Below are 21,203 nucleotides of genomic sequence, written 5' to 3'. Positions count from 1 at the left end.
AGATTGCAACCTGTGTCTCTGACTGACCGTATATCATTAATTGGTGGTGAGACTCCCTCTTGGGTTGGGTTAATTTGCTAGAAGGGCTCACAGAACTCAGGGAAACACATTTACCATCTTATGAAAATTTACAGGGAATATTACAAATATTAAGGTGAACAGCCAGGTGGAAGAGATGCACAGGGCAAGATATGGGGAGTAGGTGCAGCGCTTCCGTGGGCTCTCTAGGTACATCACCTTCCAGGAACCTCCATGTGTTCAGTGATCATGACGCTCTCTGAATCCTGTCCTTGTGGGTTTTTGTGGAGGATTCATTAGGTAGGCATAATTGATTAAATCACTGGCCACTGATCAATTTAATATTCAATCTTCAGCCCCTCCCTAGAGATTGGGGGGATAGGCTGAGTGTCACAACTCTGTAATCATGCCCTGGTATTTCTGGTGACTGGCTCTCATCCTGAAGCTGTCTAGGGGCCGCCAGCCACCAGTCCTCTCATTGGCAAACAAAAGGTACTCTCATCACTCCAGAGATTCTAGGGGTTTTAGGAACTCTGTGCCAGGAAACAGGGACGAGACTATTTATATATTAAGAGACTATATGTATAATATATATTTCTTATATCACAACACAGTGGTAAAAGGCTTAAAGCTTTAAAAAAAAATTAGTATCAAAACAGACATGACTAGTATAGACTAGAATGTAAAATTCGACTGAGCTTTAAAGAGAAAATAAAAGATTTGAAACACATTTTGATATCCAAGCTGTCTCTTTTCAGTTTGCTAGAAGTATGTGTTCATTCCGCTTTGTGGTTAGGAGTATTTTAATGAAACAATTTGAGGAGCACAGCTAATATCTAAAATCATTCTAAGAAAGTTAAGTTGGATCACAGTCATCCCATTTAAGAATATTTCTCCCCAGTGTGAGTTCTTTGATATTTATGAAGAAATGGGATACAGGTGAAGGCACATGTCCATTTCTCTTAACTGTAGGGTGTCTGTATTAGTTAATAGTCACACTGCTATAAAGAAGTACCTGAGACTGGGTAATTTATAAAGAAAAGTGGTTTAATTGACTCAGTTAGGTTTAATTGACTCAGTTCTGCATGGCTAGGGAGGCCTCAGAAAATTTACATTCATGGCAGAAGGCAAAGGAGAAGCAAGCACTTTCTTCACAAGGCGGCAGGAGAGAGAGTGAGCCTGTGCATGCAAAGCAGGAAATGCCACACTTTAAAACCATTAGCCCTCATGCAGACTCACTCACTATCAGGAACAGCATGGGGAAATCACCCCCCATGATCCAATCACCTCCCATTAGGTCCCTCCCTCAACATGTGAGGATTACAGTTGGAGATAAGATTTGGGTGGGGACACAGCCAGACCATATCACCATCTCTCCAGGATGAATTGAAACCTAGAAACACTCGGTGCTTAAAGACTTTTTATAAAAAATCACAATCTTCATAGGATTTTCTTTTCTGTATAGATTTGTTCTCTGGCAAAATTTTCATAATACAGAATTTTTCTCTGTATGCCACGAAATAGGGTTTCATAAAATACAGAATCACAAAGCCTTTGAAGAAAATAGATGCCTAATTGCATACTTGTTGCTTATCAGCAGACTCTTCCTGACCTCTCCATCCCCAAGAAATCACCCCGATTATTCCCTAAAGCTTTATTTTTTCTTCTTTCCTGGGATGAGAAGTAGGTCTGTAGGTAAGTACAGGGCTAGGTACAGTTTAATGTCACAGGAAACTCATTTTCATCTACATTGCCTGCCACCATTGTTTTCAACATGTGCAAATAACCTGCGGTCTGGCTCTAAGGAAATCACTAATTGTTCAAAACCTGTTTCCCTCTACGTATTGAAGAATATAAATATTAGCTTTTAGACATTTTGTACCTTTATCTATTAAGTGGAAGACTGTAAGGAATTATGTGTGTTGGCAGTCTTCTTGATTACTGTAGAGAAAATACTGATAACCAGGAGTACTTACCAAATAAATTTATAACGTTACATCAGCTGTAGGCACAGGCCCAAGCTTACCACCATGCTAACAGGACAAAGACACTAGTTTCCTTCAGATGAGAAATGAAACTGAATTCCTGACCTGACCACGAAGGGTCATTCCAACCCCCCGGGTTTTCCTTATATTAGAAGCTATCCTAGGACCTAATTGACAATCAAAAATCACCAAGTATTAGAAGTGGCCAAGAAATGTGAATCTCGAAGGATTTTACCGTCCTTGTACTTCAGGTTTTGCCTATCTTGTTTCACTTCTTATATGGTTTTCCAGCTGAAAAATAGGTGGAGGCTACTGGTCCCAGCTACTAGTTCTCCTTTCGCCCTTATCCCTCCTCCACATACTCCAGGCCAGAGGTTCTCCAACTCTAGCATATGTCAGAGTCACCTGGAGGGCTTGTTAAGCACAGATTACTAGGCCACTTCCAGAATTTCTCATTCAGTAGGTCATGGCTGGGTGGTTGGGTGGGGTCTGGGATTTGCACTTCTAACAGATTCCCAGAGGATGAGGTTGCTACTGGTCAGAGACCACGCTTTGAAAATTACGGCTCCAGCCTATAACCACGCCTGCAGCTCCCTGGACATGCCATGGTCTCTTCCTATGCCTTGCCTTTGCCTGGAACACACTCTCCAGCCTTATCTTCTTTGCCGCTTAGGTTGTCCTGCAGATTCAGCCTGCATACCACATCCTCTGGGAAGCCTTCCTTCATGCCCTCTCTTATCCCCCAGACAGAGTTAGGTACTTTTTGTCTTTGTTTCTATCACAATTTCCTGTTTACATGTCTGTCTCCCATATTAAACTATTAGCTTTTAGAGAGCAGAGCCCGTATTTTATCTTCATTCACCAGTTTCCACTGGTGTCCACTGAAGTGACTGACACATAATAGGTGCTCAATAAAGATTTGTTGAGTGAATGTGCTTTACTCACCACAGCCTTGTTTTCCTTAACAAAAGGATGCGAAGCTCAGAAGTGGGGACCTGAATGTAACCGTCGCTGTACTGCTTGTATGAACAATGGTGTCTGCCACGAAGATACTGGAGAATGCATTTGCCCTCCTGGGTTTATGGGAAGGACATGTGAGAAGGGTAAGCCAAGGGTACTTGGTAAGTAAGCTGCGGATTTAAAAAGCCATTGTTTCTGGATCTAGAATTTTAGATCTGGACACAGATGGGAATGGAAGCTAAATGGCCTGTTAGTCCAGATGGTACCTCCGTGTAAATGAGAAAAAGGTGACTTTTCCTAAAGGTTCTTTATTGCCAACCATTGGAAAGTTATAATAAATATACAGATCTATGATATTTACAATGTGAATGCCGCCCCCTAGGTTTGCACAGTGCACACACCAGCATGATTGTGAGTGATGTCCCTGTTGTCCTCTCTGTGGGGCAGTTTCATTATCAGTAAAATGGGCAAGAAGGGTGTGCTTATCCTACCCATGCCACAGCTGAGATTTGACTATTTCCCTTATTCACTAAACTAGGAGAAATGAATCCAAAGAATTATGTATTTCAAAGGGTTTCATATTTGACTCCGAATCGTCTTTTCTTTTCCTCCCAAAAGCTTGTGAACTGCACACATTTGGCAGAACTTGTAACGAAAGGTGCAGTGGACAAGATGGATGCAAGTCTTATGTGATCTGTCTCCCTGACCCCTATGGGTGTTCCTGTGCCACAGGCTGGAAGGGTCTGCAGTGCAATGAAGGTATGCATTAATCACACCCTTGTACAGAAAATGTTCTAGCAGGCATACAAAGAAGATCCAGTTTGCTGGAAATCACAATATAGGTTATACCTGGATTGCTTAGTCAGCTACCCACTACTGGACGACAGGATTTTGAATCATAGATGTTTTCATCTAATGTAAATTATACTTTCACCATAAAAAAAATTGGACTGCATAGAAAGTACTTCTCAGGCCAGGCGCGGTGGCTCACGCCTGTAATCCCAGCACTTTGGGAGGCCGAGGCGGGTGGATCACGAGGTCAGGAGATTGAGACCATCCTGGTCAACATGGTGAAACCCTGTCTCTACTAAAAATAAAAAAAATTAGCTGGGCATGGTGGCACATGCCTGTAATCCCAGCTACTCAGGAGGCTGAGGCAGGAGAATTGCCTGAACCCAGGAGGCGGAGGTTGCGGTGAGCCGAGATCACGCCATTGCACTCCAGCCTGGGTAACAAGAGCAAAACTCCGTCTCAAAAAAAAAAAAAAAAAAAAAGGAAAGAAAGTACTTCTTATAACTATCACCTAGGGGATCTCACTAAAGTATGGATTCTGATTTGGTATGTATGCACTGGGGCCCGAGGTTCTGCATTTCTAACAGGCTCCCAAGCAGTTTTGATGTTGTCAGTTTTCAGACCACGCTTTGAGTAGGAAGACCATAGAAAACTTGTTTTTTTCAGTGAATCATAAAATCACAGCTTTAGCTGGGCGTGGTAGTGCGTGTCTATTATCCCAGCTACTCAGGAGGCTGAGGCAGGAGGATCCCTTGAGCCCAGAAGTTTGAAGCTGCAGTGAGCTGTGATTGCACCACTGCACTCCTGCCTGGGCAACAGAGTGAGACCTTGTCTCTTAAAAAAAAAAAAAAGGGGAAATCAAAATCAGAGCTTTTAGGTTAGATCCAGACAGGATTTGGGGGCTCAAAAATCGAAGAAGTTAAAATCTTACCTGCTGTGGACCTTATGCGAGCAATACTAACCTCACCTACTCAGAGTCCCTCTGCCCTTTCTAAATTATGCTTTCCTGTTTGACTGGGCTTGACGGAGTGCATCTGACATCTACTTTTCAGTATGTGTTTCACATCTACTGTCACACAGGAGCTCAACATGAACCTGTAGACAAATATGACAGAACCTCCCTAATGTATATGAATGTTGTGAATTAGCCAGAGCTCAAAGTCTCTTCAGTGTTTATCTCACAAAGTCAGCTTTTCCCATATCCAGCACTAAAGGTAGCTTTGATAGGGTCCCAGCAACTTGATAACCATGCTCCAGGGCAGAGCAGTTCAGTAGAAATGTAAGCCATTCACATATAGAATTTAAAATTTTCTAGTGTCCATATTAAAACGGTGAAGAAGAATAGGTGAAATAATTTTTATATATTATGTAACCCAATATGTTAAAAATGTTACCAGTTCAACATGTAATCAATAGCAAAAAATATTAATGAGACATTTTACACTCCCTTTTTCATAGTAAGTCTTTGAAATTTCAATTTGGACTAGCATATTTTAAGGGTTCCATAGCCAGTGGTGAACTGTACTGAACAGCACAGCTCCAGGGGCTTGGAGGAGGAGGACAAAGAGGAGAGTCACACAAAAGTTAGCTCCTGCCACCTGCAATACCTCATTCAGTTCCCTCCAAATGCTATGTCTGCCCCCTGGAACATGGAGTGAGCCACAGCAGTGGAGGAATCCCATCTGGCCTCGGAAATGTGCATCTTAAGGTAAAAGGTGACTCCAGGCAGGGGCAGATCCCTCTTTTTTAAAAAAAAAAAAATTAAAATCTTATGCAAACTGTGAACACTTTGCTAGGGCCCAGGGAGGGGTGCATGCAGGCAGTCTCTAGACCATAAACGTCATCAGCTTCATAGTGACTGTGTCTCTGGGCCCACGTTTATGAGTACATTTCATGAACTCATCCTAGCCCATTTCTCGCTCAAGAAAATCACCATGATCTTATGAATAGAACTGTTCTAATATACTTCCAGACTCCTTTCAACAGTCACTATCCTGTTCAATCCATCCAAAAAGCAGTAGGAAAGCAAGGAGACATTTCTAAACATCACTACTTAAGGACACTGTCTCCTCTAATAGTCCAGGATTTAGAATAGTCACCAATAGATTGTACATTATCAGGGTTGGTTTCTATTTGAGGAAATAAGCAATAATAGAAATTTTTGAAGCAAATAGTGGGGACAATAAAGAGAATAGGGGAATTCCACTGTGCGAATATATGATCATTCAGTCATTCAGAGCCCTCTGCCAGGAAGAAAGTGCCAGTGTGTACTAGAAACTAAAAAATCAGGCTTCATGATGTTTTACGGTCTTCTGCCATCACAATAGAAACTTGATTTTAGTAGTCAGATTTCCTTTATGCTTATTAATAGTTCTCAACCTTCCTACCATCTGCTTTGAGTAAGAAGTTGTGATTTTTTTTCCAGCTTTATCGAGGTCTAATTGCTAAGTAAAAATTGTATGTTGTTAAGGTACAAAATGTGATATTTTGAAATACGTATACATTGTGAAACTATTACTGCTATTAAGCTACTTAACATATCCACCACCTCACACAGTTACTGTGTGTTTGTGGGTGTGGTGACAGCATTTAAGATCTCTCAGCACATTTCAAGTATACAATACAGTAATATTAAGTTTAGCCAACATGTTGTATATTAGAACTCCAAAACTTACTATTCCTGCAAAATTAAAATTTTCCGCCATTTGACCAGCATCTCCCCATTTCCTCCACTCCACAGTCCCTGGGAACCACTATGCTGCTTTGCTTCTATAAGTTTGACATTTTTAGATTGCATGTATAGAAGAGATCTTACAGTATTGGTCTTTCTATGCCTGGTTTATTTCACTTAGTACAATGTCCTCCAGGTTCATCCATGTTTCTGCAAATGACAGAATTTCCTTCTTTTCAAAGGCTGAATAATATGCCATTATATATGTGTATACACCAAATTTTCTTTATCCATTCATCCATGGATGGACACTTGGTCAATTCCCTATTTTGGCTACAGTAAGCAATGCTGCAGTGAACATGGGACTACAGATGTCTCTTAGAGATAGTGATTTCATTTCTCTTGGATATATACCCAGAAGTGGGATTGCCAGATCATATGGTAATTCTATTTTGAGTGTTTTGAAGAACTTCCATATTGTTTTCCATAATAACTATACCAATTTACATTCCCACCAATAGCATATAAGGGTTCCCTTTTATCTATATCCTTGCCATTATGACAGGTGTGATGTGATATCTCATTGTGGTTTTGATTTTCATTTCCCTGATGATCAGTGATGTTGAATATTTTTCATATACCTGTTGGCCATTTGTATGTCTTCTTTTAAGAGATGCTGGCCGGGTGCAGTGGCTCATGCCTGTAATCCCACAGCCCTTTGGGAGACCGAGGAGGGGCAGATCACCTGAGGTGGGAGTTTGAAACCAACCTGACCAACATGGAGAAACCCTGTCTCTACTAAAAATACAAAATTAGCTGGGCATGGTGGTGGATGCCTGTAATGCCAGCTCCTCAAGAGGCTGAGGCAGGAGAATTGCTTGAATCTGGGAGGCAGAGATTGCTGTGAGCCAAGGTCATGCCACTGCACTCTAGCCTGGGCAAAAAGAGTGAAACTCTGCCTCAAAAATAACAAAACAAAACAAAACAAAAACAGATGTCTATTCAGGTCCTTTGTCTGTTTTTTAATCAGGTTTTTTTTTACTATTAAGTTGTTTGAGTTCCTTATATATTTTGGTTATTAACCTCTCAGGCGTATACTTTGGAAATACATTTTCTTGTTCCATACATTGTCACTTCACTCTGTTGATTGTTTCCTTTGCTGTGCAGAAGCTTTTTAGTTTGATGTAATCACATTTGTCTATTTCTGCTTTTGTTGTCTGTACTTTTGAAGTCATATCCAAAAAATCATTGCCCAGATCAATATTAAGAAGCTTTTCTCCTCTGTTTTCTTCTAGTGGTTTTACAATTTCAGGTCTTATATTGTGTCTTTAGTCAATTTTGTATTGATTTTTGAATATCATATGAGATGGGGTTCTAATTCCATTCTTCTGCTTGTGGTTATCTAGTTTTCCCAGGACCATTTATTGAAGAGATTAACCTTTCCCTGCTGTGTGTTCTTCATATCTTTGTTGAATTAGTTAACTGTAAATGTGTAAATTTATTTCTCGGCTGTCAATTCTGTTCCATTGGTCTATACATCTGTTTTTATGCCAATGCCATACTGTTTATATTACTACAGCTTTTATTTTGAAATCAGGTAATGTGATGTCTCTAGCTTTGTTCTTCTTGCTCAATATTGCTTTGGCTATTCTGGGCCTTCTGTGGTTCAATATAAATTTTAGATTTGTTTTTTTCTATTTCTGTGAAAACTTCCATTGCAATTTTGATAGTAATTGTATTGAGTTTGTAGATAACTTAGTTGTGATTGATACTAAAAATAAAGACTGCATTTTAGCTGGGTGAATAAAATACAAAATGGAAACAAATCATCAGAGCCCTAAAACACAAGCTTTTGCATTAATTTTGGTTAGAAGCCTTCTAGTAATGTTACAGTTGACCAAAATAAAGATAGCCAGTTAACAGAATCCATTTGCCATATCCCAAATTCTAACAATTGTCTTGGAAGGTTTAGTGAGCTCCAAGGGAAAGTAATGCTTCTACCCTATCCTCCAGGAGCTTATTTTAAGTACCAAAACATAATTAGAATGACTTAAATACTCTGCTATAAAGAAACAGGCTTAAAAAGCTAACATTTTAAATTATCTTGATTTTTACTTTTTAGAGGTTTAACCATGATGTGCCAATGCATAGTTTTCTTTATATTTATTCTTCTAAGGGCTTAACAGTCTTTTGAATGTGTAAATTTCAACCAATTGGGGGAATTTAAACCATTATTTCTTCAAATATTTTTTCTAACCCTTTCTCTCTGATCCTTTTTTGACCTCCAATTACACGTGTGTTAGATGTTTTGATATTGTCTCATGGGCCTCTAGAGATAAAATCATCTTTTTCCAACCTTTTCCCTACTTTTCTTCTTCAGATTGGTTATCAATGTAGCTTCAAGTTTATTGGTTCTTTCTTTTGTCATCTCCATTCTGTTGCTAAGTCCATATACAGTGATTATTTGATTTCAAATATTGTGTTTTTCAGTTTTGGAATTTTTTTTTGCTTTGAAAAATACTTTCTCTTTCCATGCTGAAGTTTCTTATTGTTTCATTTGTTATGAACATATCTTCTTTTACCTCACTGAGCATAGTTATTACAGTTGTTTTAAAATTCTTGTCTATTCCAACATCTGGCTCATCACAGTTGGTCTCTGTTTTTTCTTTTTTCTGAAAAAAATGGACCTTAATTCTCCATTTCTTCTTGGGATTGTATCTTGGACATTGAAAATGTTACATTGTGGAGACTCTGGAATATGATATAATCTTTCAGGAATGTTGATTTTGTTTTGTTTTAGCAGGCAACTAACTTGGTAGGATTCAAACCACTCTCTCACTGTTAGGAATCAGGTCAAACTATCAGTTTAGTTCTTTTCTCTTTAGCTGGTCTGCTTTGAGTCTGTACTGAGCATGCACAGATCAAGGATCAGCAGAAGATCTGGGACTTTTCTCTGACTCTCTTTCTGGGTTTTCCCCTCTCTTTCCAGTGGCTGTGGTTTTCCTGACTCTGTCCTCTGATTCATCAGGCCAGTAAGACTGCAGGTTTTCTTTGGAGTCTTAGCTTCCATATATGGTGTCAACTGTACCTAACAGTTAGGCTAAAAGCTGAAAAATGGGAAACACATCTTTCCCATCTTCCAAATTTTAGTTCTTCTCCAGAATCTTCCAGGTCTTTGTTTCTTCCTATCCTACTCTTCAGTGCTTTCAGGAAGTTGTTTTCTAAATGTAGTTGTATCTACAAAAAAGTTGGCCTGATAGAAGCTTATTCAACTTTTTTTGGAGGCAGAACTCCCCAGCTTTTTAAGTTCCTGGTAATTCGGATAAATTCCACCCTACCTTACACAAATCAGCAAAGTTGATGGCTTAGAGAAAAATGAAACTAGGCACCTGCAGCCTTAGTTTCCTCTCTTCCCCAGTATTAATACTGTTTTTTTGATGTCTTTGTTTACAGCATGCCACCCTGGTTTTTATGGGCCAGATTGTAAGCTCAGGTGCAGCTGCAGCAATGGGGAGATGTGTGATCGCTTCAGAGGATGTCTCTGCTCTCCAGGACGCCAAGGGGTCCAGTGTGAGAGAGAAGGTAAAGCAAGGTAACACTGTAGTCAGGGTCATGTTCAGCATGTCTGAACTGAGCTTGTGCCAGCATCTCAAGATCCTCAGACCTCTTTTCTTTCCATCCGGAAGTTGAGAATAATTTATTCTAAATTTTAAGGCACAGCATTTTAATTCTTCTCTACTGAACCTAATCGTAGCCTTTATTTCTCTTGCCACTAGGAATAAATCATGTGTTCTCTGTAGCAGCTTAAGTGATGACTGGCCAGCTCTGCCTGCCTCTTCTGCTCCTTTCTCTAGGAGCAGGCTTTTCCCTGGACATGCATAGCAGAGAAAGAGCAATTTGGAATGAATTTAAACAGAGGATATTTTTAAAGCAATAGAAAGAATAAAATAAATAGAAAAGATTATGCTCAAAATGAAATTGTATGTAGTTCTAGTTCAGAAATTAGTCTCCAGCAGGAGTCAGCAAACTTTAACCCACAGACTAAATTCAGCCCACTATCTTTTTAAAAACAGCGGTATAGAGATAACAATTTTTATATCAAAATGTTTACCTTTTTTAAAATGTACAATTCAATGGTTTTTGGTATGTTTACAGAGCTGTGCAATCATTGCCATAATCTAATTTTGCAACATATTCATCATACCAAAAGAAACCTTATACCCATTAGCAGAAACATCCGTTCTCCAATTCTCCTAATTTCTGGCAACCATTAATTTGCAGTTGACCTTGAACAACATGGGGGATAGAGGTACTAACCCTCCTCACAGTAGAAAATCCACGTATAACTTTTGACTCCCCAAAGGCTTAACTACTAATAGACTACCGTTAACAAGATGCCTTACCCATAACATAGTCAATTAACATATAGACTAGTATCTATATATATTTTAGGCTTTCATGACATACCTTTTTCTTAATTTTTTTTTGATGTTTCTAGGCTACACAGTTTGTCAGTGAGTTTTTTCAAATTATCTCAAATCTCCAAAACATTTTCCAATACATCTATTGAAAAAAAAAATCCACATTAGTGGACCTGTGCAGTTCAAGCCCATATTGTTCAAGGGTCAACTGTATCTTCTGTCTCTGTAGATTGCCTGTTCGTGACATTTTATATGCTATAAATAGGATCATATAATATAGCATTATTTGTAACTAGCTTCATTTGCCAGACCTTTTTTGAGGTTTATCTGTGGTGTAGCATGTCTCAGTATTTCATTCCTTTTTGTTTCTCACCGTCTGTTATTATAAAGAAAAAATTTTTGGATCACAGCCGCACCCATTCACTAATAATCTGTTGCCTGTGGCTGCCTTTGTACTACAAGGGCGGAAAACATGGCTTGCAAAGCTGACTATATTTGCTGTCTTTACAGGAAACGTTTGCTATCCACAGCCCTGGAATATACTTTTTAAAATTAAAAGAAGCAGACATATGTATTTTCAAACTTAAATTATAAATATATGTTGCTTTTTCAATAATATAAATATAAATGCCATTGAAATAAACATATATCCAGTGAAATCTACACTCAATACAGCTATGGTCTTTTTTCTGTTATTTTAAAAATCAGAACAAATATTGGGAGTGGGGGTGGGATGCTAGCAAGTGTTTTCTCATAGCCCTTAAACTTTATTATACTTTTTCTTCTTTTGTCAAGCCTGGACTTTACTAGAGAACAGAAATCAGGGAGTGGTTAGAAAGGGAACGGAATGCCTTGGGGCTTCTAGGGGATGGTATTGAAGATGGGCAACTAACAAGTTTAAGGATTTGAATTTTATACTTGGCTCCTTCCTTTCTGTTCCCTTCTGCTGTTGCTGCAAAAGGAGTGCATTCTGATGGGAGAATGTAGGACAGGTTAACCAGGGTGCCACTAGGGCTTTCAGAGAGTAGCACCCTTTCCAGATTTCCAGCACATCCACCACATCCTCCTTCACCACCAGCACCTCCACCTTCACCTCCATCCAACTTCAGAAAATACAAGGGGATGATGAAGGAAAGAAATGCTTTAAAAGTGTCAAAATATGTTTTTCAATTCCTATTCAAATAGCTACTTAGGCTGAAAATTTGGCATATTTCCATAATCTTCCCAAGTTTACAGATATATCAAGGAATAACCTTGTAATTATTGGCACTCTTTCCCTTCTCCTTCACACCTTTACCCATTTTATTCTAGGCCTGAGAAGTAGGATATCAGTGTAAAATGTCATTATTGACCCCGCCTCTTCCCACCACTGGTAAGGAACAGTCTGTAGTTACTGCTGCTCTGAGGGCATCTCTATCACCTATATTGTTTACTGAGTGTTGGAAAACTTTCATACCTGTCTCACATTCCATTACAAATGGTCCAAAGTTTTCTAAGACCCTATGGTTTAGAATAAAATTGTCATATTTCAGGGTTATTCATTCTCTTGTAGATATTAGGCAAGAAATCCGGACAGCATTACCTTTGTTGACACCACAGACACTTTTCCTTCTTTCAGTATTGGCAGCAACAGTTCTGATTTGGCTGTTGAGTAGATATTGATTTGGGTAAGTTATATTCCACTTATTGGATGTACTTCTTTGGTGAACAACTTTATTCACCTTTTCCTCTTATTTATCTGCCATTTGCAGACTTCCCAGTGAATGAGACATCTCTCATATGTCTAAACTGAGGACGGTGTTGTTGATCAGCAATACCATGGGGTTATTTGCTGAGTGGAAGAAGAACTAGTTTTGTTTTTGTAATCATTCATGTAAAAAGAAAGCGGGGGACTGAACAGCAAAGTGTAGGGGAGATACGACCATGATAATCATTTTAATATTGAGACTGTTCCTCCCTGGTCCATGTGAAGAGCACAGCCTTCTGGTGAAGAGTGTGGACTCTGGGATTATAAAGATCTGAGTCTAAATCTGGGCTCCTGAACCTCTGTCTCCTCATCCACAAAATGGAGATCACAATAGCATCCACAATGTCTTATGTGATGATAAAACAATAAAATATTTGCAAAATTCTTGCCCAGTGCATGACTTACTGAAGTAGCCATTTTTATTATTACTACTGCTGCTGGCTCTGTTAAATATTAAGATTTCACAGTGCTGTTTTCTTCCTTCAGGCATACCAAGGATGACCCCAAGGATAGTGGATTTGCCAGATAATACAGAAGTAAACAGTGGTAAATTTAACCCCATTTGCAAAGCTTCTGGCTGGCCGCTACCTACTAATGAAGAAATGACCCTGGTGAAGCCGGATGGGACAGTGCTCTATGTAAGAGCCATTCTTAATCTGCCCTCCTTAAACCATGAGATGCTTTCAGTGTAGTCATCACCCCGCTAAACGATAGATTTCATTCAGTGCTTTCATCCTCCTAGGCTAGTATGTCGTTGGCTTTGATAAAATACCCTTTCCCTGGAGAGGCAAAGGGTATTTTATCAAAGAATAAATTTAATAAATCATGAGAACTGACTCACTGCAGCCTCACTGATTTCCTCTGTTGACCAGTACTGCAGTGCAAGGTTGGGAATATGCCCCCAGTGGAACTGACAGAGCTGAGTGCCAAGGATGGCACACATCCTGCAGAACTGTCCAGCCAGTGTGGGGAGAAGTACGTGTCAGTCTGTGCAAAGCATTGTTCTTACTGTCCCTATACCTCTAACTACTCATATCAGGAAGACTAAGGTGGTGTTACAACCCATGAATCAGCAGATTTACGTGCTACCAGGTGCAACCAGGACATGGAGTTTGGATGACTGGTCTACTCCTGTTATGCTCTTTGGAGCAACAATTAGGAGAGCATAGAAGAGGGGAGTTCAGCCTGATCCGTTAGACTCTACACAGACAGGTCTTGAATCTGCTCCGACATCTCCAGTTCTGAAACTATAATCCATTAGGTCTGAATGCATTCCTTGGGTTTCTCCCCACCTCTTCCCTCAGCCCTCGTTGTTGATGCTCACCACAGGTTAGGGTAATATCACAGCAGTTCTTTTTTGTTTAAAAGGATCAAGCTACTTTTTGAACATGCTTTTCTTCTCTCTCCCAGCTATACCAAAAGCAGCAGAGACAGGAACCCCCCAAATTTCTCTTGTGTTACAAGTGATCCTTAGGATATTGGTGTATTTTTTTAATCTAAAAATTTAGAAATAGTTATCATCCTTTTTTCTGTCAAAGATGAACAAAATCAGCTTGACCAGAGGTAGGGATGAGTGACCTTCTGGGGGAAGAATGTGTAGAATGTACCATTACCGGAGTCCATGTTTTAAACGTCCCTGATTCCACTCAAACAACCCACCAGGTAGAAGAAGCCAATTTATGGCTTCCAAAATCTTGTTGGCTTTTTCATGAGTTAATGAAACTAGTGGCTGCTACGTAGTAAGGGTTTACCATACTATATGTAACTTCTTACTTAACATTGCCTAGTCTCTCTCTGTTTCTCTCTCTCTCTCTCTCTTTTTTTTTTTTTTTTGTAGAAGTGGGAACTGGCTGGGTGAAGTAAAGTAACTCAAAAATTGGTCAAAAATAGCAAAGAGGCTAGATATGGTGACTCATGCCTATAATCCCAGTGCTTTGGGAACCTGAGGTAGGAGGATCACTTTGGGCCAGGAATTTTAGACCAGTCTGGGCAACACAGTAAGACCCCATCTCTAAAAAAAAAAGAGAGAGTTAGCTGGACCTGGTGGCATATGCCTGTAGTCCCAGCTATTTGGGAGGCTGAGGTGGGAGGATCACTTGAGGCCAGGAGATTGAGGCTACAGTGAGCTATGATCACTCCACTGTACTCGAGCCTGAGCCACAGAGCAAGACTGTGTTGTCTCTTTTAAAAAAATGGCAGAGGTCCATCTGTCTTCAGAACCCTGGATTTTCCCAGTACTCCACATTTGACAGCCTCTCAAACACTTAGGAAGCCACTTTGTCATCCCATGCAGCCATCTGGGTATTATACAGGAAAGGAACAAATCTTACAAGGAGTAGTTTAAAAGAAATCATGCTTCAGCCTTCTTGCTTGTAAGTGTTTACCCCACACTCCCAAACACAAATACAACAGCAGGATCTGACAGGGCATCAATCCAAAATAAACTTTCAGGGCTACTACAATAGCTTTGGAAATAAGCCAGTAATTATATTAGCATTACATTTAGCTTCTTGATCTCTCCTAGAAAACTTCTTATTAAACAATGAGATGGGGTCAGTGTTATGAACCTTTGTGTTTATGCCTCCCTAGAAGTTTTTATTTTTTTGTATTTGACCTTTTCAGCCAAAAGACTTTAACCATACGGGTCATTTCGCAGTAGCCATATTCACCATCCACCGGATCCTCCCCCCTGACTCAGGAGTTTGGGTCTGCAGTGTAAACACAGTGGCTGGGATGGTGGAAAAGCCCTTCAACATCTCTGTTAAAGGTAAGTTCATTTTTCAGAAAAAGAGATAGTATCCTTGATGCACAAGTTTTCGTATTACTGGGGAAAGGTGCTGCTTCTGGACAGAAATGTATGTGACCACTAAAATACCTTCGAGGTAATTTCCAGGATACTAAGCCTTTAAAAAAATAGAGATTAAGAGTATGAACTGTAGATTCACACAGTCCCAGGTTTGATTTTGTCTCTTAACAGTTCATAATCTTGTGGGTGGCCTTGAACAAATGAATTTACCTTTTTGAGTCTCTGTTTGTAAATGAAGATTATTTTAGGTACTTCTTAGGGTTATTGTGAAGCCTCATTAAATGCATAAAATACTTGGAATTGTGTCTGGCACAGTATATGTGGTAGTGATTCTATTTCACAAGAAAGTTGGCGTTGTCATTATCGTGACTTCCTATTCATGACTGTAGAGAAGGATTTCGAGAATCCCTGTTTTGAGGAATACTCACTTAATAAGTAGCCCAGGTTATGCTATATAATTAACATGAATATCTTTTCACATTCAGGACTGTGGGCATTTTTCTTGCTATAAATCAGTATTTCAAAATTCAAGTTAATCTGAGTGTTTGTGTGTAGATTTGTGGCTTGAGTGGAAGAACTAAAATGGAGGTAAGTCCACGTTGACTTGGCTGGTGTATATAGCTACAGCAAGGAATTTTAAACTGGGAAGTTACTTATGAACCTGTTTAGACAAGAATACCTAACAGCTCTCTGGTGTATATTCTAGGAAAGGTGCTAGGTTAAGATTACTTGTAATTTCTAATACATTGTAAATGCTCTGTAAATAGTTGCTATCCTGCATTGTTTAGAGAATAATGACAAGAACAAAGGTCTGTACATGTTTTGTGTAGACATTTTTTTCTGAATATTTTTGATACACTGTTGGCTGATTCACAGATGTGAACCCACATACACAAAGGGTCAACTGTATACAGTAGCACAGATCGTAAGCACAAATCTTAGTACTAAACCTGGGTCTCCTGACTCTAAACCCAGCACTATCTCTTCTGGACCATTTTGCTTTCTGAGTCTCTTGTGTTACAGAGGAGGAGACTGTGAGGTGACCAAAGTTGATTTGTGTTTGGCCCCCTTCATTACTTCATTAGTAATCTCTTGGGAGATCCCAGAGGTAACTCTTTAAATGAAATGCTGTAAATACTCAGAACATAATCTATTTTTAAAGGCCAATAACCACAGTAGCATAAATGCAACCCCATAGATTTGGATTCTCTGCCCTGAGAATCCATATTAAATACCTCAGAATCCCTTTTTTTTGGTTTTCTATTGTACTATAAGTTCCGGGGTACATATGCAGATCTTACAGGATTGTTTCATGGGTACACACATGCCATGGTGGTTTGCTGTCTCCATCCCCCTGTCACCTACATCAGGCATTTCTTCCAGTGTTATCCCTCCCCAACCTCCCTGCCCCTCGCTGTCTCTCCCCTAGCCCCCCACCCCCCAACACACCCCAGTGTGTGACGTTCCCCTCCCTGTGCCCATGTGTTCTCATTGTTCAAGTCCCACAAATGAGTGAGAACATGCGGTGTTTGGTTTTCTGTTCTTGTGTCAGTTTGCTGAGAATGATGGTTTCCAGATTCATCCATGTCCCTACAAAGGACATGAACTCATCATTTTTTGTGGCTGCATAGTATTCCATGGTGTATATGTGCCACATTTTCCCTGTCCAGTCTATCATTGATGGGCATTGGGGTTGGTTCCAGGTCTTTGCTGTTGTAAACAGTGCTGCAGTGAACATACGTGTGCATGTGTCCTTATAGTAGAACGATTTATAATCCTTTGGATTATACCCAGTAATGGGATTGCTGGGTCAAATGGAATTTCTATTTCTAGGTCCTTGAGAAATCGCCGCACTGTCTTCCACAATGGCTGAACCTAATTTACACTCCCGTCAACAATGTAAAACTGTTCGTATTTCTCCACATCCTCTCCAGCATCTATTGTCTCCAGATTTTTTAATGATCGCCATTCTAACTGGCATGAGATGGTATCTCAGTGTGGTTTTGATTTGCATTCCTCTAATGACCAGTGATGATGAGCACTTTTTCATACATTTTTTGGCCTCACATATATCTTCTTTTGAAAAGTGTCTTTTCATATCCTTCGCCCACTTTTGAATGGGTTTGCTTTTTTCTTGTAAATCTGCTTTAGTTCTTTGTAGATTCTGGATATTAGCCCTTTGTCAGATGGGTAGATTGCAAAAATTTTTTCCCATTCTGTTGGTTGCCAGTTCACTCTTATGATTGTTTCTTTTGCTGTGCAGGAACTCTTAAGTTTAATTAGAATCCTTCTTATTACTTTTGGTTACAGGAAAAAGCCCAAATCTGTTTTATTCAGTAGAACATTCACATGATCAAAATAATTTCGTGCATCTTACATGTTCTTGGAAGAAAGGAAATGATATGCAGACAAGAAAAATTACTCTAGTTTTAAGCTTCTTGGAATGTTTGCTACCCCTGGACATAAGTCCAAAACAAACCATGTGGTGAACAAACAGAAGAGTCACTGGTCTAGATTTTAGTTGTAGTGAAAGACACGGCACACGATATCAGTGTGTAGAAGCATCTCCAGTCCTAAGTCACTGCTTTCTCTTTGCTGTCACATTGACTGACCTCCATAAAATGTAAATAGCCATTAGGGAATTTAATGAATTTAATCAGCATCTTTTATAATAGAATTTAAAAAAACAGATACTAGACTTTACCACCAGTGTTTACAGATTGGTACAATCACTTTGGAAAACTGGCAACATGTACTAAACCTAAACATATACTTAAACCCTGTAAATCAGCAATTCCACTCCTAGATACGTGCTAAAAAGAATGACTGTCTATGTTCAAAGAAGACATCTTCCAGAATGTTCAGAGCAGCTGTATTCAAAGTAGCCCCAAACTGAAATTAACTCAAATGTCCATCAACATTGGAAAGGATATATAAATTGTAGTATATTTGTATGTGTTAGTTTGCTAAGGCTGCCGTAACAAAGTACTACAGGCTGGGTGGCTTAAGCAACAGAAATTTATTTTCTCATAATTCTTGAGGCTACAAGTCCAAGATCAAGGTGTCAGCAGAGTTTATTTCTTCTGAGACTTCTCTCCTTGGCTTGTAGATGGCCATTGTGTCTTCACAGGGAGATTAAATTAGGACACAGGTATAAGGTCTTCTCTTTGTACCTGTGTCCTAATTTAATCTTCTTATAAGGACACCAGTCATATTGGATTATGACACACCTTAATAAACTTATTTCAAATTAACAAAGTAACTTTTAAAGGCCTTACCTCCAGACATAGTTACATCCTGAGGTACTAGGGGTTAAGACTTTAACATGTGATTTGCGGGGAAAGCAATTCAGCCCATAAAATCATGCAGAGGAATATTAAACAGCAATAAAAAAGAATTAATTCCTTCAACCATATGGATGAATCTTACAAACATGATAATGAGTGAAAGAAAGTACATGATTTACGATTCCATTTATATGAAACTAAAGAACAGGGAATACTAATCTTCAGTGACAGAAGACAAAAAGTAGCTACCTCTGGATAGAGGATATTGAATGGAAAGGGGCACAGAGTTGCCTTCTGAGGGCTGAGAATATTCTTTATCTTAATCTGAGTGGTGGTTACATGGGTGTACACATAGGTAAAGTCTCTTGAGCTAAATACACTTAAGATTTCTGCACTTTGTAATATGTATATTCTTTCTCAGTAAAAATGATTAAAAGGCAAAAAACAAAAAGATTACTAAGAGGAAGGCTTTATAGCAATTTTTATTTATTTATTTATTTTTGTAGCAATTTTTAAGCCCTTGTAAAAGTATCACAGACTGGCATTAATGGCTGTTATAAAATGTGCATCTTGGACCGGGTGTGGTGGCTCCTGCCTGTAATCCCAGCACTTTAGGAGGCCGAGGTGGGCAGATCATGAGGTCAAGAGTTTGAGACCAGCCTGGCCAACATGGTGAAACCCCATCTCTGCTAAGAATGCAAAAATTAGCCAGGCATGGTGGCATGTGCCTGTAATCCCAGCTACTCAGGAAGCTGAGGCAGGGGAATAGCCTGACCCCAGCAGGTGGAGGTTGCAGTGAGCCAAGATCATGCCACTACACTCCAGCCTGGGTGACAGAGCAAGACTCTGTCTTGGGGGGGAAAAAAAGTGCATCTGCTGCTTTAAAGAAAGGGGTGGCCTTATTTTATCATACAAGAAAAACATTACTTGAATAAATTTACTCACAGAACTGCCCTCCTTTCTAACCTAAGTAAAATGTGTACTCAGACTTATCCTACTTAACATTGGCACAATCTGCCTCCAGTTAGGGGATACTGTATCTTACTGGCTTTATTATCTTGACCTTGGACAACTTCCTAAGCCTTCACTTAGTCAATAGAATTTACTTTAGGCCTATTATGTTTCAGTCCCTGTTCGAGGCACTGGGAATAGAGCAGTGAATAATACAGGGGGGAAAAAACTCATCATGGAGCTCCCATTCCCACAGGGAGATAAACAGTGAGCAAACAAATAAGTAAAATGTACAGTTCACTAAAACGCTGAGTGTCTTGGGGAAAACTAAAGCATACATAGGGGTAGAGAATGCTGGGGTAGGGCTGGAGTGGTGACTGTAATTTAAAATAGGGTAGTCAGGCCTTCCTGAGAAGCTATTTGAGCAATGACTTGAATGTCATTTCTAAGGAAGGTGAGCCAAAGCACTGAGACAGAAAGAAAAAGAAAAATTACTGAACATTGCCATGTCCTCTGAAATCTGAAAGGTTCTGCACTGTATAATACACACTCTTGGGGAAGAAAAACAAAACCAGTTATGCATTTCTAAGAAGGCGGGGCCAAGGGAGCTATAGAGCTCTTTGGAAATTGAGTTGACAAACAATAATTCAGCACCTGGTCGGTACTGCTGAACAAACTATACGGTCTTTGCCCTAATGGAATTTACAGTGTAGTGTTTCATAACCTTTTAATTATCATTCCACTAAGGAGCCCTTTTAGAAATTTTATTCCAGAGCTCTCCCTCATCATCATAAAATTTTATTATCACAAATGTACTAGATATCTCTTTGTGTACTATGGCTCTTTGGAGAGCTGCAACCCATTATAATATCTAAAATTTTTGCATCCTCCAAGAACCAGTTTTCATTGTTTTAGAGGCACTGTCACCACCATTGAGAATACATGGTCTTTGAGACAGGGAGATTGTTTCAGATTATCTGAGTAGACCTACTCCAATCCCTTGAATCATTAAAAGTAGAGAAACTTTCCTGATAGTAGTCAGAGATGTGGTGGTCAAAGAAGAATCAGAGAGGCCTGATGTTGTTGAGTTTGAAGGCATAGGAAAGAGCCTTGAGCCAAGGAATGCAGGCAGTTTCTAGAAGCTAGAAAGAACAAGGAAACAGATTCTCCCCTAAGCCTCCCGAAAGGAACACAGGCTTGCTAACGCCTTAATTTTAGCACAGTGAGACCCATGTCCAACTTCTGACTTCTAGAACTATAATTAATTTGTGGTGTTTGGCTGAAAGAGAGAATGAATTATGATCTAGAAGAAAGACCAATATCAAATAATCAAGTAATCATACTACAAAGAATAATAAACTCTAAAAATCACCATAAACAAAAAATAGAGGTTCTGTGAAAGCACAGGATATCTTAATTGAGGTTCTAGAATAGCCGCCTGTGAAATATTCATATCAGAACTAAGATTTAACTGGGAGAATAATGGGAGGTGGAGCATTCCTTAAAGTAAAGTGACATCCACAAAGAATCTAAAGAAAGGAGGTTCGTGCTTTGTTAGTTGGTTG

At 39.4% G+C, this 21,203-nt stretch overlaps 1 protein-coding gene across 2 annotated transcripts in view; it reads left to right on the top strand.

Moving 5' to 3' along the window:
• Positions 1-21,203, top strand: part of TEK (TEK receptor tyrosine kinase) — a 116,888-nt gene that overhangs the window by 63,649 nt on the left and 32,036 nt on the right. For both annotated transcript variants that reach the window (XM_021672841.2, XM_021672842.2), the window contains exons 5-9: positions 2,975-3,106; positions 3,582-3,722; positions 9,880-10,008; positions 13,081-13,232; positions 15,217-15,361. In XM_021672841.2, the coding sequence (XP_021528516.1) occupies positions 2,975-3,106; positions 3,582-3,722; positions 9,880-10,008; positions 13,081-13,232; positions 15,217-15,361 (699 nt within the window). The remainder of the gene's footprint in view (positions 1-2,974; positions 3,107-3,581; positions 3,723-9,879; positions 10,009-13,080; positions 13,233-15,216; positions 15,362-21,203) is intronic.

The sequence above is a fragment of the Aotus nancymaae genome, unplaced genomic scaffold, assembly GCF_030222135.1.
Source record: "Aotus nancymaae isolate 86718 unplaced genomic scaffold, 86718_ANA_hifiasm-v0.15.2.pri h1tg000003l, whole genome shotgun sequence".
NCBI classification, from domain to species: domain Eukaryota; kingdom Metazoa; phylum Chordata; class Mammalia; order Primates; family Aotidae; genus Aotus; species Aotus nancymaae.
The sequence above is the reverse complement of the archived record's forward strand: the minus strand, read 5'-3'. Positions and strand labels throughout refer to the sequence as shown.